General features: G+C 34.9%; 1 protein-coding gene across 1 annotated transcript in view; it reads left to right on the top strand.

The window, feature by feature from the left end:
* The window catches only part of TRDN (triadin), a 310496-nt gene extending 296344 nt beyond the window's left edge, over positions 1 to 14152 (top strand). Inside the window, exons 40-42 of the mRNA XM_037731458.1 lie at positions 5288 to 5326; positions 8190 to 8228; positions 10497 to 14152. Coding sequence (XP_037587386.1) covers positions 5288 to 5326; positions 8190 to 8228; positions 10497 to 10636 — 218 coding nt within the window. The 3' untranslated portion in view covers positions 10637 to 14152. The remainder of the gene's footprint in view (positions 1 to 5287; positions 5327 to 8189; positions 8229 to 10496) is intronic.
* Positions 14153 to 15217: the final 1065 nt, after the last annotated feature.

Raw genomic sequence — 15217 nt, 5'->3', positions numbered from 1 at the left:
GTCTTTAAATCATCTCTGTCCTCAACCTCATAGAATCAAGGCTACCCTTAACACACCAAAGAGATGAAGACTTAATACCTGAACCTTATTAAAAAATACTATTTGCCATGAAACTTTTTTGACCCATGGCTGCGAAACACTATTGAAGATAAGTTAAAACTTTTAGGCAGAGAACAGAGGTAATTTCTGACTTTTTCAGATATTCCACTTGATCACAGAATAATACTTTTCTTAAGTATTGAAACAGACACTTACGTGAGATGACGCAAATCATGGATTTAGGACAAAGGAGAAATTCCTTCAGTTAACCAGAAGATACAAGCTCTTTTGGTTTGATACTACTTGACCAGACAAAATCCAGGACTTTCTATTGTAATCATTCTAATTTTTAATAAACTGATAGCTATTTAAAAACCCCCGTGACAGCAGGACCAATTCAATAAGTATTGAAGATTTATACAAAACCTAGTCATTGATTAAAATGATGGCCATACAGACGAGATGACCCATTTTTTCATGACTCTGTTATAGTGCAGACATCTGCTTAGATGAAAGGATGGATTCATTGCTAATTCTGATTCCTCTGGAGTCTGTTTTTATGTAAGTGAAGAGTGAAGTCTACAATTTGAAAGTCAAGATAGTATATTTTTATTCTTCAATGTTTGAAATAACAGTAACCTACATTACTTATAATGTTTAGACAAACAGAACAAATATTATGTTTACCTCTTCATTGTCATTATCATTTTCAGAGACAACTAAGTAACTTTTCATCCCCAGAGGGAGAACAGATTGTTGGAAGTGCAGAGGGACACACTTAGCATCCCATCTTATTCTAAGGGAGCTAGTGGAATGCCTCCTCCTTCATTTCTGTTCTGCACAAGTGTGTGGCTCATGCATAACTTGACTTTGTCAGAGCCTGCCAGCAGGTGTGTTAGGCAACATAACGCATGGGTACTAGAATCAGAGTTTAGAAGTTCTTCTTCCCAAGAAAGTGATATGGTTTGGCTATGTCCCCACCCAGATCTCACTCTGAATTATATTTCCATAACCCTGTTCTCAGGAGATCTGATGGTTTTATAAGGGGTTGCCACCTTTGCTTGGTTCTCATTCTTCTCCTTGTCACCATGTGAAGAAGGACATATTGACTTCCCCTTCTGTAATGATTGTAAGTTTCCTGAGCTTTCTTCAGCCAGGCTGAACTGTGAATTAATTAAATCTCTTTCCTTTATAAATTAGCCATTCTTGGGCAGTACTTTATGGCAGTATGAAAACAAACTAATACAGGCAGATTGGCTTAGTAATTAACAGCACCATCTCTGGAGCCAGAATGTCTGCATCTGAATACCAGTTCCTTCACATCTTATAGCTCTGGGACATTGAGTCTCTCTGATTTTTAATTGTCCCACCTATTAAACAGGAACAATAATAGTATCTTCCTCATAGATTTTTTCTAAGGAGGTGAAAAGTGTTAACATTTATAATGTGCTTAGAACAGTGGCTGGCACATAGCAGGTGTACTATTTGTGTAATAAATTTCAGTCCTCTTTCAAGACGCCCTGATGTAGGCAGATTTGGATTATGTTTTTGTTCTGGCTCTGACACTCACTAGTTCTGTGATCTTGGGCAGGATTTAACCCGTCTCTCTTCCATTTGTACGGTAGATTCAATATAAGAGTCCTTGCCTCAGAGGTTGCAGTGAACAGAGATGGTGCCATTGCACTCCAGCCCGGGTGACAGGGTCAGACCCTTTCTCCAAAAAAAAAGAGTCCTGGCCTCATACAGTTGTTGTCAAGATAAAATATGTTAACACATATAAAATAATTTAATATGGCCCAGCATGTAGAAAGTCTTAAGAAATATGAATTATTATTGCCACAATTAAAAGTGATGATCTCCCAATTTACCCAGTTTTGCCCATTAACTTGATGCATATAACTTCTAACTTTTTCAGATAGCTTGCTGGCTCTTTCTTCCTACTAAGCATTTGCAACTGCATGACTGGCCTAGCACCACAGTTCAACCCATAGAAAATCAAACTTTTCATTATCCCCAGCAAATATCTGTGTCCCCTAGGGATTTCCTTGTGGCTGGGAGTGGCACCACTGTCTTTCTCCAAACTCAAATAATATATTATAGTATACTTTATAGTATTGATTTCTTGCACTTACTTCTATTTAATTATATTTTACTCTTTTGGCAAAACCTTTTTTGCATTCAACTCCTTCAGTGACTCCTACCTGGAGAATTTATTGGTTCTATTCTATTAGAACACTTTCCAAATTGCATCCTCTGCATTAATTCTCTCATGCTCTAGTTTTATTCTTACCAAGTACATCTCTAAAACATTATTTATCTCTTGAGCAAACTTCACTAGCTATGAAATTCAGTTGAGGCTACTTAGCGTGATATATAAGATGTTCCACATGATAATCTTATCCAGCCTTTCCGGAATATTCCCCCTGCTCCCTGAATACCTCTGTCCTTTGCTGTCTTTAGCCTTTTTTCATACTGTTGCCTTTGCTTTAATTTTGGCATCTTCTTCTGCCCAAATACTATAAGTCCCGTTTCAAATTTTATTTCCTTCATAAAACATTTTCCTCTCTGTCCTACAAAAGCAGGTCACCCTTTAAAATTTCATTGGCATATTTTGACACTCCTTTTACTGCCATTATTCTACCTTTTCAGAGTCAGATATTTGTTTCATCAAAACTACCACTCAATGTGCAAGTTGTTAAAAAAAAAGTGGACTGTAAGTGCCTTATTTCTTTCTTGAATATTATTCCTAGTTCAGTAAGTTTTTGCTGCTAAGTTGCTTCCACAGAAATTGCATCTCTATAGCAACTGTCCTTGCAGTTTACTTTCTCTGCTTCTGTCTCTTGAGCAATTGACATGTGACTCAGCTCTTACCAGCTTTTATCACTTATAGCCAGTTGATACTGGACCAGAATATAGAATTTGAAGACATCGAGGTCTTTATTCCTTCCATTTGTATTTATTTTTCTAGGAGTATTAAATGGATCCAAAGAATAGGTTTCAAGTGTGATATAATCTACAAAAATAAAATATATGTTCCTTGTGGACAAGAACCATTCCTCATTTTATTTTTGTATAAGCCTTCCATAGAAATTAATAGGATCTTATTACATAATTAAGATACTGTTTGATTTGTTTAGCAACTGATATCATTTTTAAAATATGGGTATTATTTCACTACATCATGTAACAGTTTGTACTGTTCCCTTATTTGTAGCTGTTGATTAGGCAGTTCAAAACCATGGTCATTTTATCCAGTATTTAATAGAGTTAAACCTATGTTTAAATGTTATTTCAAACTGATTAGATCAAAACTTTAATAATATATAGTAAAAATATTCTAGTAATTTTGTTTCTTTTTCTGTTGTTTTCTTCTACATAATAGCATTTTTCCATAAAGGTCACATTACTTTCCTATTACAGGAAATTTGCATATGACCCTATCTTACCCGTTTTTCATTTACTAGTGATCAGCTGGTATGCAAAATCTAAATAAATAAAACTGACCTTCTTTCAGATAATTTCAAATGTTAAAAACTAAAGCATCATTCAATTGTATTTCATTAGAATTACCTCTGATTTAAAATTACTTCTACAGCATTCCATTATGTGCTTGTAAGTTGAATGCAGAAAAGACCAGGTGATTTACATAATACAACTTAACAGTCATTGTATATGTATTTGAGCTTTAGTTCAAATGAAATGTCTTACTTTCCCTACCAATTTTATTGAGGTATAAGTGACAAACAAAAATTATATACATATTTCTATACAATGTGATATTTTGATATACATAGACATTATAAAATAATTACTAAAATCAAGCTAATTAACATGCTCATCACTTCACATAGTTACCACTATTCTGTGTGTCTGTGTGTGTGTGGTGAGAACATTTAAGATCTACTTTCTTAGATAATTTCAAGCATACAATATACTTGATATAAATTTGGATATATACCCAGAAGTGAAATTTCTGGATCATATGGTAGCTTCTTCTCAAACTTTTTGAGGACCAGTCTTGACTAGTGGTTAAATAAATAAACAAACAAATTTTTTAAGAACCTCCATACTGCTTTCCATAATGGCAATACCAATTAACATTCCTATCAACAGTGTACAAAAGTTTCCTTTTCTCTAAATCCTCACCAACACCTGTCATTTTACTTCTTGATAATCGGTATTCTAACAAATATGAGGTAATTATCTCATTGTGATTTGATTTCATTTCCATGACAATTAATGATATAGGGCATCTTTTCATGTGCCTGTTGGTCATTTGTATATGTCTTTGGAAAAGTGTCTGCTCAGGTCCTTTGCCCATTTATTTTTTTTTTCTATTGAGTTGTATCAATGTCTTGTATATTTTAGAAATTAATCTTCTTTGGATATATGGCTTGCAAATATTTTCTCCCATTTCATAAGATGCCTTTTCATTTTCTTCATTGTTTCCTTTGCTGTACACAGTTTTTAGTGTGATATATTTCCACTTGTTTATTTTTGCTTTTGTAGCCTGTACTTTTAGTGTCAGATCCATAAAATCACTGCCAAGACCAATGTTGAGAAGCTCTTCCCCTGTGTTTACTGTTAAAAGTGTTTCAGGTTTTACATTTAAATCTTTAAATCCTTTTTGAGTTGATTTTGGGGTGATGGAAGATAAGGGTCCACTTTCATTCTTTTGCATGTAGATATCCAGTTTTCCCAACAGCATGTATTGAAGAGACTGTCTTTCCCCATTGTTAGTTCTTGGTATCATTGTCAAAGATTAGTTTATTTTTGGGCTTTTAGAATTGTCAAAAAGGCTAAAATCTCATCAATCTGCTAATAAATAAAATCAAAAGATCTATGGGTAGACACTGATCTCTTTATCTAGTCTGTACATGTGAGTTCATTTACGTTAACTTTCCTAAATTCAATAAGTGATTACAGTTTTTGGAAGAAGCTTTAGGAGTCAGAGGAGGAGGGATACCTGGGGGTGGGTGGTGGAAGTCACCACAGACCTTTTCCCTAAGTAACCTTTGCCAGTCTGTTATCACAGTGCAGCCCATAATCATTTTCTCCACATCCTCTCTCCAAGTCAGACAAGTGCCTGTTTTGGTCAGAAAGCTCTTGTTTACAGAGACTATAGATGCTGAGTTTGTGCCTTCAGGGATCTCATGACTCTTAAAAACCTTTAAATATAATACTTCCTCTTTGGGAAAACTGAAAAAATAACTATGATTTTATGTCTTTTTTTCCTGCACTCTAGAAGAGGATATTGAACAGGTGCCAGCTTCAAAGAAAGCTAAAGGTGAGATTGCTGTCTTTGGATCATTTGGATCGTTTTTTCTCAAGGCTCTAAAGTTTTGTCTGTCTTTATTTCCCCCCTCTCGCTGTGCCAGCTATTCTTGATCTAGTCCTTAGCTTTTCTAGGCAACGCTTACATGGTAGGCTTATTTTTAAAACAACTTTTTAACATTATTTGGAAAAGATATATCTTTTCATATATTAAAGGCACTATTTGGGTATTTATTTACTAGTAATTATGAGATGTGTTTATTGACCAATCTACAGGAGCAATACTTCAAAATCATTATTCCATTAAAAATTACATGAGTGTCGTCATTTAATTAAGAAGAATTGAGATCCATCACTTATATTAGCAGCACCATCAAGAAGGAAGGAAGGAAGGAAGGAAGGAAGGAAGGAAGGAAGGAAGGAAGGAAGGAAGGAAGGAAGGAAAGAAGGGAGGGAGGGAGGGAGGAAGGAAAGAAGGAGAAATGGAAAGCAGAACTCAACCCCCATACTCTTTCAGTCTAAGCCAGAAGACAGGCACTCAGGAAAACCTGCAATCTCCAGATGTATGATCTTCATAAAGTATTTCCAGAACAAAATTTCTCCATCTGTAGAGTGAGGGCTTCAGATAACTTGATTTTTTTTCTGAAAGGTTCCTGGCTTCTTAGTTAGGGTCTGGTATAAAATAGATGTTTTCTTTAAAAAAATGAAACAAAAAACCCATCTTTTATTTCAGGTTTAGGGGTACATGTGTAGGTTTGTTATGTAGGTAAACTCGTGTCATGGAGGTTTGTTGTACAGATTATTTCATCACCTAGGTATTAAGCCTACTACCCATTAGTTATTTTTTTCTGATCCTCTTTCTTCTTCCACTCTCAACCTTTGAGTAAGCCCCAGTGTCTGTTACCTCCCTCTTTGTTTTCATGTTTTTTCATTATTTAGCTCCCACTTATAAGTGAGAACATGCAGTATATGGATTTCTGTTCCTGCATTAATTTGCTAAGGATAATGACCTCCAGCTCCATCCATGTTCCTGCAAAGGGCATGATCTTATTCTTTTTTATGGAAGCACAGTATTCCATGGTATATATGTACTACATTTTCTTTATCCAGTCTACAACTGATGGGCATTTAGTTTGATTCCATGTCTTTGCTATTGTGAATAGTGCTGCAATAAACATATGTATGTATGTGTCTTTATGATAGAATGATTTATATTCCTTTGTGTATCTACCCAGCAATCCCATTGCTGAATAGTAGTATTGTTGCATAGTAGTACTGTTTTTAGTTCTTTGAGGAATCACCACACTGCTTTCCACAATGGTTGAACTAATATAAACACCCACCAACAGCGTATAAGTGTTCCCTTTTCTCTGCAACCTCAGCAACATAAGTTATTTTTTGCCTTTTAATAATTGTCATTCTTTCTGGTGTGAGATGTTATCTTACTGTGGTTTTGATTTGCGTTTCTCTAACAAGTAGTGATGTTGAGCTTTTTTTCATATGCTTGTTGATTGAATGTATGTCTTCATTTGAAAAATACCTGTTCATATCCTTTGCCCACTTTGAATGGGGTTGTTTGCTTTTTTCTTGCACTTATTTAAGTGTCTTACAGACTCTGGATACTGGGCTTTTGTCGGGTACATAGTTTGCATATAAAGATAGGTATTTTCTCTTCCACTTCTAAATTTGTCTGCAGGCAATAAGAATTTGCCTAAGCATTCTTCTAGTCGTCAAAGTATAAATTCTTTGCCAGTGCCCAAAATTAACTAACAATGTGGAAAATTGTGCTTTGAGAAAAGACACACAGGATGGGTACCTTATGAAATAAAAGTTGAGATTTACACTTGTATTAAGATACTTTTCTGAATACTATATATATATATATATATATATATATATATATATATATATTTAATTATTAAGAATAGCCACCCATATGTTTTTAACTCCTAGATCAGTGCTTCCAAAACTGTTGGTTCCCTTGGAATGAAATGTCTGAGTTAGAACCTAAAAAAATCTACATTTATATAAATTAATCAAATGATACTGAAACTATGGGTACATAGGTCACACTCTGAGGGGAATAGCTCTAGAACCAATTGCAAAATTGATTAAGATCTATAAACCTAACTTTCTATGAAGCACACAAACACACGTACTCTCTCTCTCTCTCTCCCCCCCCCTTTCTTTCTCTCTCTCTCTCTCTCTCACAACTTCTTACCAGTATTTTACAGAAAAACCTCCAAAACCCCATTCATGGATACCAGTTAAGAACTTCTAAACAGAAGAAATAGGTTCAAAGGAATAGTTTCAAGTTATCCATCACTGCATAAACTTGCGATGTCTGTTACTACAGCAAAAATAAATAAATAAATAAAGTCAGTGAATCAGATGTGAAAAGTAAAGATGCTGGATACTGGGCTGCTGCTCTACTTTCATAGCAAGGATGATCACTAAAAACATATGTTCCTCCAAATTTAGAATTCTTTTGACTAAAATGTTCATCTTTAGCCAGATTTTAACCTGACCATATTGTAACTCTGAGCCTCAACGATCTCTTCTCAGGAAAGGAATGCATCTCAGCCAATCCTCATTAGTGAATATCTGACACATGAGGGCCGGTTTTCTTATTTAAACAATTGCCTGTAGCATGCCATTTTTTCATGGGCTCCCCTTCTACCTCTGGCTCTTGCCTATTAAATTTTATAGTGAAAATATGAATAGAATCTGTGTACAAATCTGGAGTATACTATAAAAAGGATAACTCCTGTTTCTTTCATAGTGCACTCCTGTTTAGATATTCTCAGTCCCATACATATTTATATAATTGCTGTAAATGTACAAGTTGTTTACTTTTATATTTTTGTATCCACTAGAAGAAGCTGAAGACGTGTCTTCCACAAAGAAGCAGAAAAGTAAGTTTATAATTAGATTAAAACTAATAAATCATTCTACATTAAAGATGCTACGTCTATGTAAAAATGCTAGACACTTAAGAGCTGTATTCGAAGAAAAAGATTTTTAGCAGAGACAGGAAGGATAACATTAAAGTAGGTAGGTCATTTATATTTTAAAGAGAAGCATGTCACTTTTGTGTTAGGCAAGAGGCACATAGTTGGAAGAATTACAAGTAATGACCGAAGGGGAGTTATCGCAAATCCTTCTACATAGTTCTGATCCTTAGTACTGTAGCTGAATCTATGTTTAAATATGTGTTACTGCCTGCTTTATAATAGGACAGCTGAAGTAATGTGCCAAATTTTTTTATATCAAGTAGAAAAAAATTAAGAAATAGGTTTTAGCAATTCAATTTCTTGGAAACTCACTTCTAAGATTCAAAGTTCTTTTTGATTTTTCTAGATATATGGTAAGTTCTAAGTATTCAGTCCTTGGGATCATTTATTTTAGAATGTAATCGATATTCATATGCAGTTACAAAATTCAATGCCCAAGATTCTCATTATTTTGGTACTTTCAAATTGGACATTTTTGTTCAAATGGTAAAGCAATACATTTTGAATTTATATATGCATTAAAGTAATTGCAGAACAGAACAAGGGAAGCAATTTTTTGAAATAAGTATAACTGAAGTTTGTTTCACATAATGCTTTTAAAGTAAAGAGCTAGATATTTGTCTGAAAAAAATGATGTTTCTTAGTCCTCCAGTGCTTCTTGTATGTATTTGTGCAGGAAATTACTAAAACGTCCCTTATAGTAGTAAATGCCTCCTACTCTGTATTAATAGTTGATTCAATGAACAGATGCGGAATGCCTACTATGTTCCAAGTACTTCTTTGGATGCTGGAACTACTGCAGTAGATAAGACACTCATTATAATCCTTCATATAGTAAGCTTGTGACAAATACGGGGAAATAAGCAGAGTCTTATGATACTTTCAAGTAGTATTACAAAATCCATAAGAAAAAGACTTATAGGTAAATCTGGACATATTTTCAATTTGTATAGCAAAACTTTCACAATTATTAACCTACTGGTAACAATTTGTGGCTATATCACACAAACGCTTGAAACTTCATATTTTGCTTTACTACTGTTCCTCTTATAGCCTGCCCAACCCCCAAGCTCCCATAACCTCCACAAATTTGAAGAGAGAGGAGTTGTATTATTGCTTCAGTTAGAAGACAGAACAAAGAGAAAATAACTCTAGATGAGATGCACTGGAAAAGAGAACTAAATTCAAGATTTTTCAAACTATTGTCATCCCTGAAAACACAGTGACCCATGGAAATGGAATCAGAATACTCCCTGGTTGCTTCTCCAGCTTCCTATTTTCTATCTTTTGCTTTATTCTACTTCATAAACCCCTAGTATCATATAGATTTGGCAATCTTCCCCATCTCCCACACACCACTAGCTTTAATTGTCATTTTCTTTCCTGGCCTTCTGTAAAACTCTATGGCTGGTTGACAGAATGCAAATAGATAGGATAAAAAACACTGGAAGTCTGTAGTCACCCAAGATTGTGAGGAGAGGCTAAACTCGCCATCTTTTATCAAAGCTGCTACCTGGGAGCACCGGCTTACTGGCCATAGTCCTTACTTGCACCACACTCCCTTAACTTTCCTGTTTTGCTTTCTGCTCAGAGCTGCTACCTGGGAGTATAGCCTGAAAGAGCAACCAAGCCACCTTAGGGAGGCTCTTGCCTCTAAAGTAAAGGCAAATAAAACCTCTAGACATTGGCAACCACCTCTCCGTGACATTATAAAATGCACACACACACACACACACACACACACACACACACACACACACACACACACACACAGAGTCTGTTACTTTGCATATTGATAAGCTCATGTTTTGAAACCTGTTACTATGTCTCTGTGATTGCTATGTACATCAACAGATGTCTATATGATAAGCACTTTGACTTTCTCTGCCAGACCATTTTAATTATCACTTATTAAAGGCTTATTATGTACCAGGAAGAATTTTAAGAGCACATGTAACTCATTAAACTGTCATAATATTTCTGCGAGGTTTTTGTTGTTTTGATTTTATACATGAAGACTCCAAGATACAGCGAGGTTTAGTAACTTGCCAACAGCTACGGAGGCTGATGGCAGAATCTGTGATGTTATCTGCTGCACTGTACTGCCTCACTGTGCTTTTTTGCTCATGTTCTGCATGTCTTAACAAATTGTCATGCTCTGTTCCTTAGGTCCCATCAGTTTCTTCCAGTGCGTCTACTTGGATGAGTACAATGGCTATGGATTTCAGTTTCCTTTCACTCCCGCACACCGCCCTGGAGAGAGCTCTGGCCAAGCAAATTCTCCAGGACAGAAGCAACAGAGACAGTAACACACATGTATGACCCTTACAAGTGCTTTAAGATTTTGGAAATGAGATGTTTTGTCCACAATCGTGCAGGCAATTGAACTTATGCAACCCAGAGAATTTCTGTGAAAACATTTTGCACTTTAGCTTGGTGTGGACAGAAAGGGTGGCCAAATGGATTGAGTGATGAGCAGACATGTTTAAGGGTCTAAGTCTCAAGAATCTGTTATGTGTGTTAGCTGCAGTGGGAGGGGGTGCTTGTATTTATTTTGTTTCCAGCCACTATAAGGTTGTACACAAACTTATTTAAAGTTTACTTAATAATGCTATTTTCAAAATAATTGACACAATTACAAAATGGAATTCCTGGCTTCAGTTAGCTATTTTTTTAATGACAACATAGACTATGCTTCAAGTTTAAAATATGGGGGAACTTATATAAAAGTGACTCTTTTGCAACATATGGGTATCTAAACTCAATTTACCCAATAAGTTGATGCTTAATGATTTTCTTTTATTTATGTCTATTTCCATTTTAGTTGTGGCTTTGCTCTAACAATGGGTACCAGTTGTACTACAGACTGTTATAAGTTTCTTGTGATACTCTTTTAGAACTCAAAATATGTCACAGCTTAATACATGGTAAGATGGAGAATAAATGCTTCATAAATCTTTAAGATATGTCTTGAATGATAATTAGGACATTCAGTCCAGTGAAAATAGACCACTTAATTAGGCAGGTCTAGTGAGTCATTTGTTTAAAATATAAGCAAATGAGATGTGGAATTCTGAGATTTCTCCAGATCGTGTCCTAATAAAAATGTCACCAGGGTGAAATTTTAGATCAATCACTAAATTTGGGTGACAGATGTAAAAATATTTTCATTTCACTTTAATATCTTCTTTCTGTGAAGTTAAATGTTTTCTTTTTCATAATGGCAAAATATGAATGCCATTAAAGTTTAAGGAATTCATTTTAGCCTTAAATGCCTTCATGAGAAGTCTTACTTATTTTTTAGGTCACTGGTCATCAGTGCCAGTGACATAGATAACAATTTTTAACCTACTTGACATTGTATCACTGGGAATGACTGCTATGTTTTTGTCATATTCCTAGTGATATAAATATTCATGTTCTTTACTACATTGTTTTTATCAACTCTAAACACATGCCTCTGTGACCTTATCATGTTTACAGTTGCAACTGAACTTATGACAAATTAACTCAGGAAATAAATTGAGTTATCCTTTCCAGCACTGTAATTATCATCAGCAAGCCCTGAGATAGCCAGAGGAAGACTAGCCAAGTGATTTATTTTCAAGGATTGTCACTAACTATGGTTCTTTAGGACCAAGATATAAAACAGTTTCACTAAAAATTATTAGGCTAAGGTATCAATCATACATTCATTACTAATAATGGATTTTTGGAGACTTTTGTGAAAGAAGTTGGTCTCTGCCAGATGCTGGTAGACCTCATTCACACCATGAAAGCCAGTGTTACATGAACCAGATTAAGGACTCTCTTTATGGGGGATGTAGGAAGTGTATAATTTCAGGAATGACCAGACAGTACCATCGTGCAAAGCCCCTTCATGTAGCAATGTAAACTTGTGGGCAGGACAGTGGATGAAGTTTGTTGCTCAACTGCTCCTCCAGCCTGCTCAATTTACTAAGTAAAGAAAGAGCAAATATGATACATCTTTTGGATTTCATAGAACAAAATGGTTTGTCCAGTAAGCCTTTCATTCAATGACTATTTATTGAATACTAACTCTTTTAGGGCACTGTGTTATGTGCTGGATTGCGTAAGAAAAATACACCAATAAATTCTATTCCAGTGCTATTCTGACGCAGTGAATGACCTTGAAAAATTTACTAAACATACTGTGTTTGTTTCTCCAGGAGTAAAACAGAGATACAGGGACACACAGTCTAATATCTCATAGAAATACTGTGGAAACAAATAAAATATTTTAACATAAATATGACACTAAAGTAAATTTCCAAAATAATACTTTTGGATATGGCACGAATTTTTCCTCTGAGTGCTTTACTGTTTCTTTCACTCTCAATATAAAAACTATTGGGTAGGATAAAACATGACATATTTTATTGTAATTAGAATTTAGACAAATCAGCTATAATGGAAACAATGTTAATAATAATTATGTTTTATCTGATTAAAGTTACAATGGTGATAGCACTTTAAAAATATTATCTGTCATTTGTTTGTATGTTACCATCAAATAAAATAGTTATAGCTCTTCTAAGTTTGATGCCTTACATTTTAAAAGGAAAAGATAAATGATTGGTTAAGAATCTTTGTCTTTAATGGTTCATTCATAATTCAAGTTATACTGGCCATGAATATGTAAGCATTTCATAATTGTTTTAGTTATTTTGTATAACTGGTATACACTACTCCCGTCACATCCCTACTTTTACCCACCCTTCATCCTCTCTTAACAGATAAAGATCTGAAAATAAGAACTTATTTTTCCAAAGGCTTTTGATTTATGTTTAGTTTTCTTAAAGCCTGATAAATCATGATTCAAATGGGGCAATTATTTTTTTGGAATGAACCCTAGCAAAAGTACATGTATGTTGACTCATTGGGGTGGCATATATTTTTAAAACTTCTTGCAGAAATATTTTAGAAACTGGTATTGTGATAGTGTGTGTTTTAGAGATTGAACTTACAACCTTGAGCAATCATTCTGAAGAAAAAAAGCAAGGGAGATAACAAATATTGCTGATAGAAAATTCAGTGACAGTCTAAGCCAAGTGACACATACAAAAAATTAAACTAATCCTTGGAGAAACTTGAAAATTTGCCCAAAGTAACTGACTACTTCAAAACTAGTCCTAGAACCTTGATCAACTAACTCCCAAATGTCCTTAAGTTTTCAGGGTATCATTACAAATATTGGCTTATTTTTCCAGTATCCCCAAATTCATCTTGCAAATTATAATCAGTGACAGACATATAACCCTCTGTGAAAAGACTTGTATTTTATTTTCCTACTCAAAAGCTGAAAAGTGCCTTAAGAGTGTGTTGCATTCACTTGCTTTAGAGATAAAGAAAATGAATGTCAGAGAGGTTAGGTGGCAGGCCCAAGGGTACATTGTTAGTTGGCAGCAGAACCAACTGGACTGAGAGCTCGAATCTTTTTCTAATCCTGTTCATATCCTCCCTGCCCTGTGTGACTCCATATGATATCGCCACCATCGTAAAAGCTTCCCTTTGTTATTTGCAAACTAATTAAGAAATAGGAACTCAGCAGGACTTCCCAGGACCTGGCCTTACAACAGTCTTTGCCCTACTCCTCTCAGGATTATATCAGCACTACCCTGTACCTTCTTTTTCCCCCTCATTAATCATACATGTCCATAAAACGTCTAGTTATTACTGGAGATGCTTTGTGTGAAAAATAAAGGCCTTTATTTTCCCAAACTATCCAATTATTAAAGTCATTAGTCAAACAAAAAACAAAAACAAAAACAAAAAAACAAACAAATATGTGCCCCAAATAAAAAGAAAACAAAAACAATCCTTTAATTACAACTCCTCTTAAGATTCAGTTAACAAAATAAGAAAGATAAATAATTGTAAAGCCACTTGAACTCTAAAGGAGAGCTAGAATAATTGAAGTAAATTATTACATATAAGTATTTGAGTCATACAAGTACCAGTAAGAAATACGTGTTAGCAAAGCAATGATAGCAAAAAGAAGGAAATTCTTAGCTTCTCATATTGCCATATCCAACTCCAGGTCATCTGCCTTCTGCAATAGCATCAAGTCACTTATCTATGCTTCTTGCTTAACCATTAGCCTGAATTAAGAACTTGCATGAAGTCATTAGTACTATTTTTACCCACCACATCCAAAATTCTCTTAAATAACAATGGTCAGTCAGTGGAACACTCCATGCCTCTGAATAGCTCTGCCAGGCCAGATGTCTTTTCAGAACAACTGTGCCATGGCGGAGAGCCCACTGGATGAGGGGCCCACAAACCCAAGGTCAGACTTTTAACTCCACGAGTCACTCTGGACATTTATCTTCTCTATCCTTCAATTCTTCATCTCCAAATGAAAATAAAAGTGCCACAGCAGCAAAAGGACTTTCATCTTTGGCAAGGAATATTATGGAAAAGTACCTTGTAAAGTCATATTTTTGTTAAGATGTTTCAAATTTCCTTCCAGTTTTGTTATTAAATGATCCAAATACAACCTCCATTGAAGACCTAGTGCTGCCAAGTGGCATTAGCCAAAGTAGTGAATAAAAATCAGAGATACTCTAATCAAATACAAAAATGAGAACATTACCACTGACAAAAACAATCCTGCTTTTAAAAAAATAGGTTGTGTATCATTTTCACAGAGTTACTATAAATCAATGACAGCAGAATATCCTTCAACCCGCTGAATCAGAACACATGGAGCATGTAAGAGGCCTGTGAAAAAGCGTTGCTCTGAATGAGAACTGAGATGGAAAAGTGATTCATGTACCCCAAGACACTGACAAAGGTTGGGCACTCATTAAAATGTCTGAAGGTATTCCAGCAATCTAAGCTAGTGAAGATAGTGTTAAAATAAATAC

Source organism: Cebus imitator, unplaced genomic scaffold, assembly GCF_001604975.1.
Source record: "Cebus imitator isolate Cc_AM_T3 unplaced genomic scaffold, Cebus_imitator-1.0 Scaffold400, whole genome shotgun sequence".
Taxonomy (NCBI): domain Eukaryota; kingdom Metazoa; phylum Chordata; class Mammalia; order Primates; family Cebidae; genus Cebus; species Cebus imitator.
Note: the sequence above shows the minus strand (reverse complement) of the source record. Positions and strands in the feature narration are given on the sequence as shown.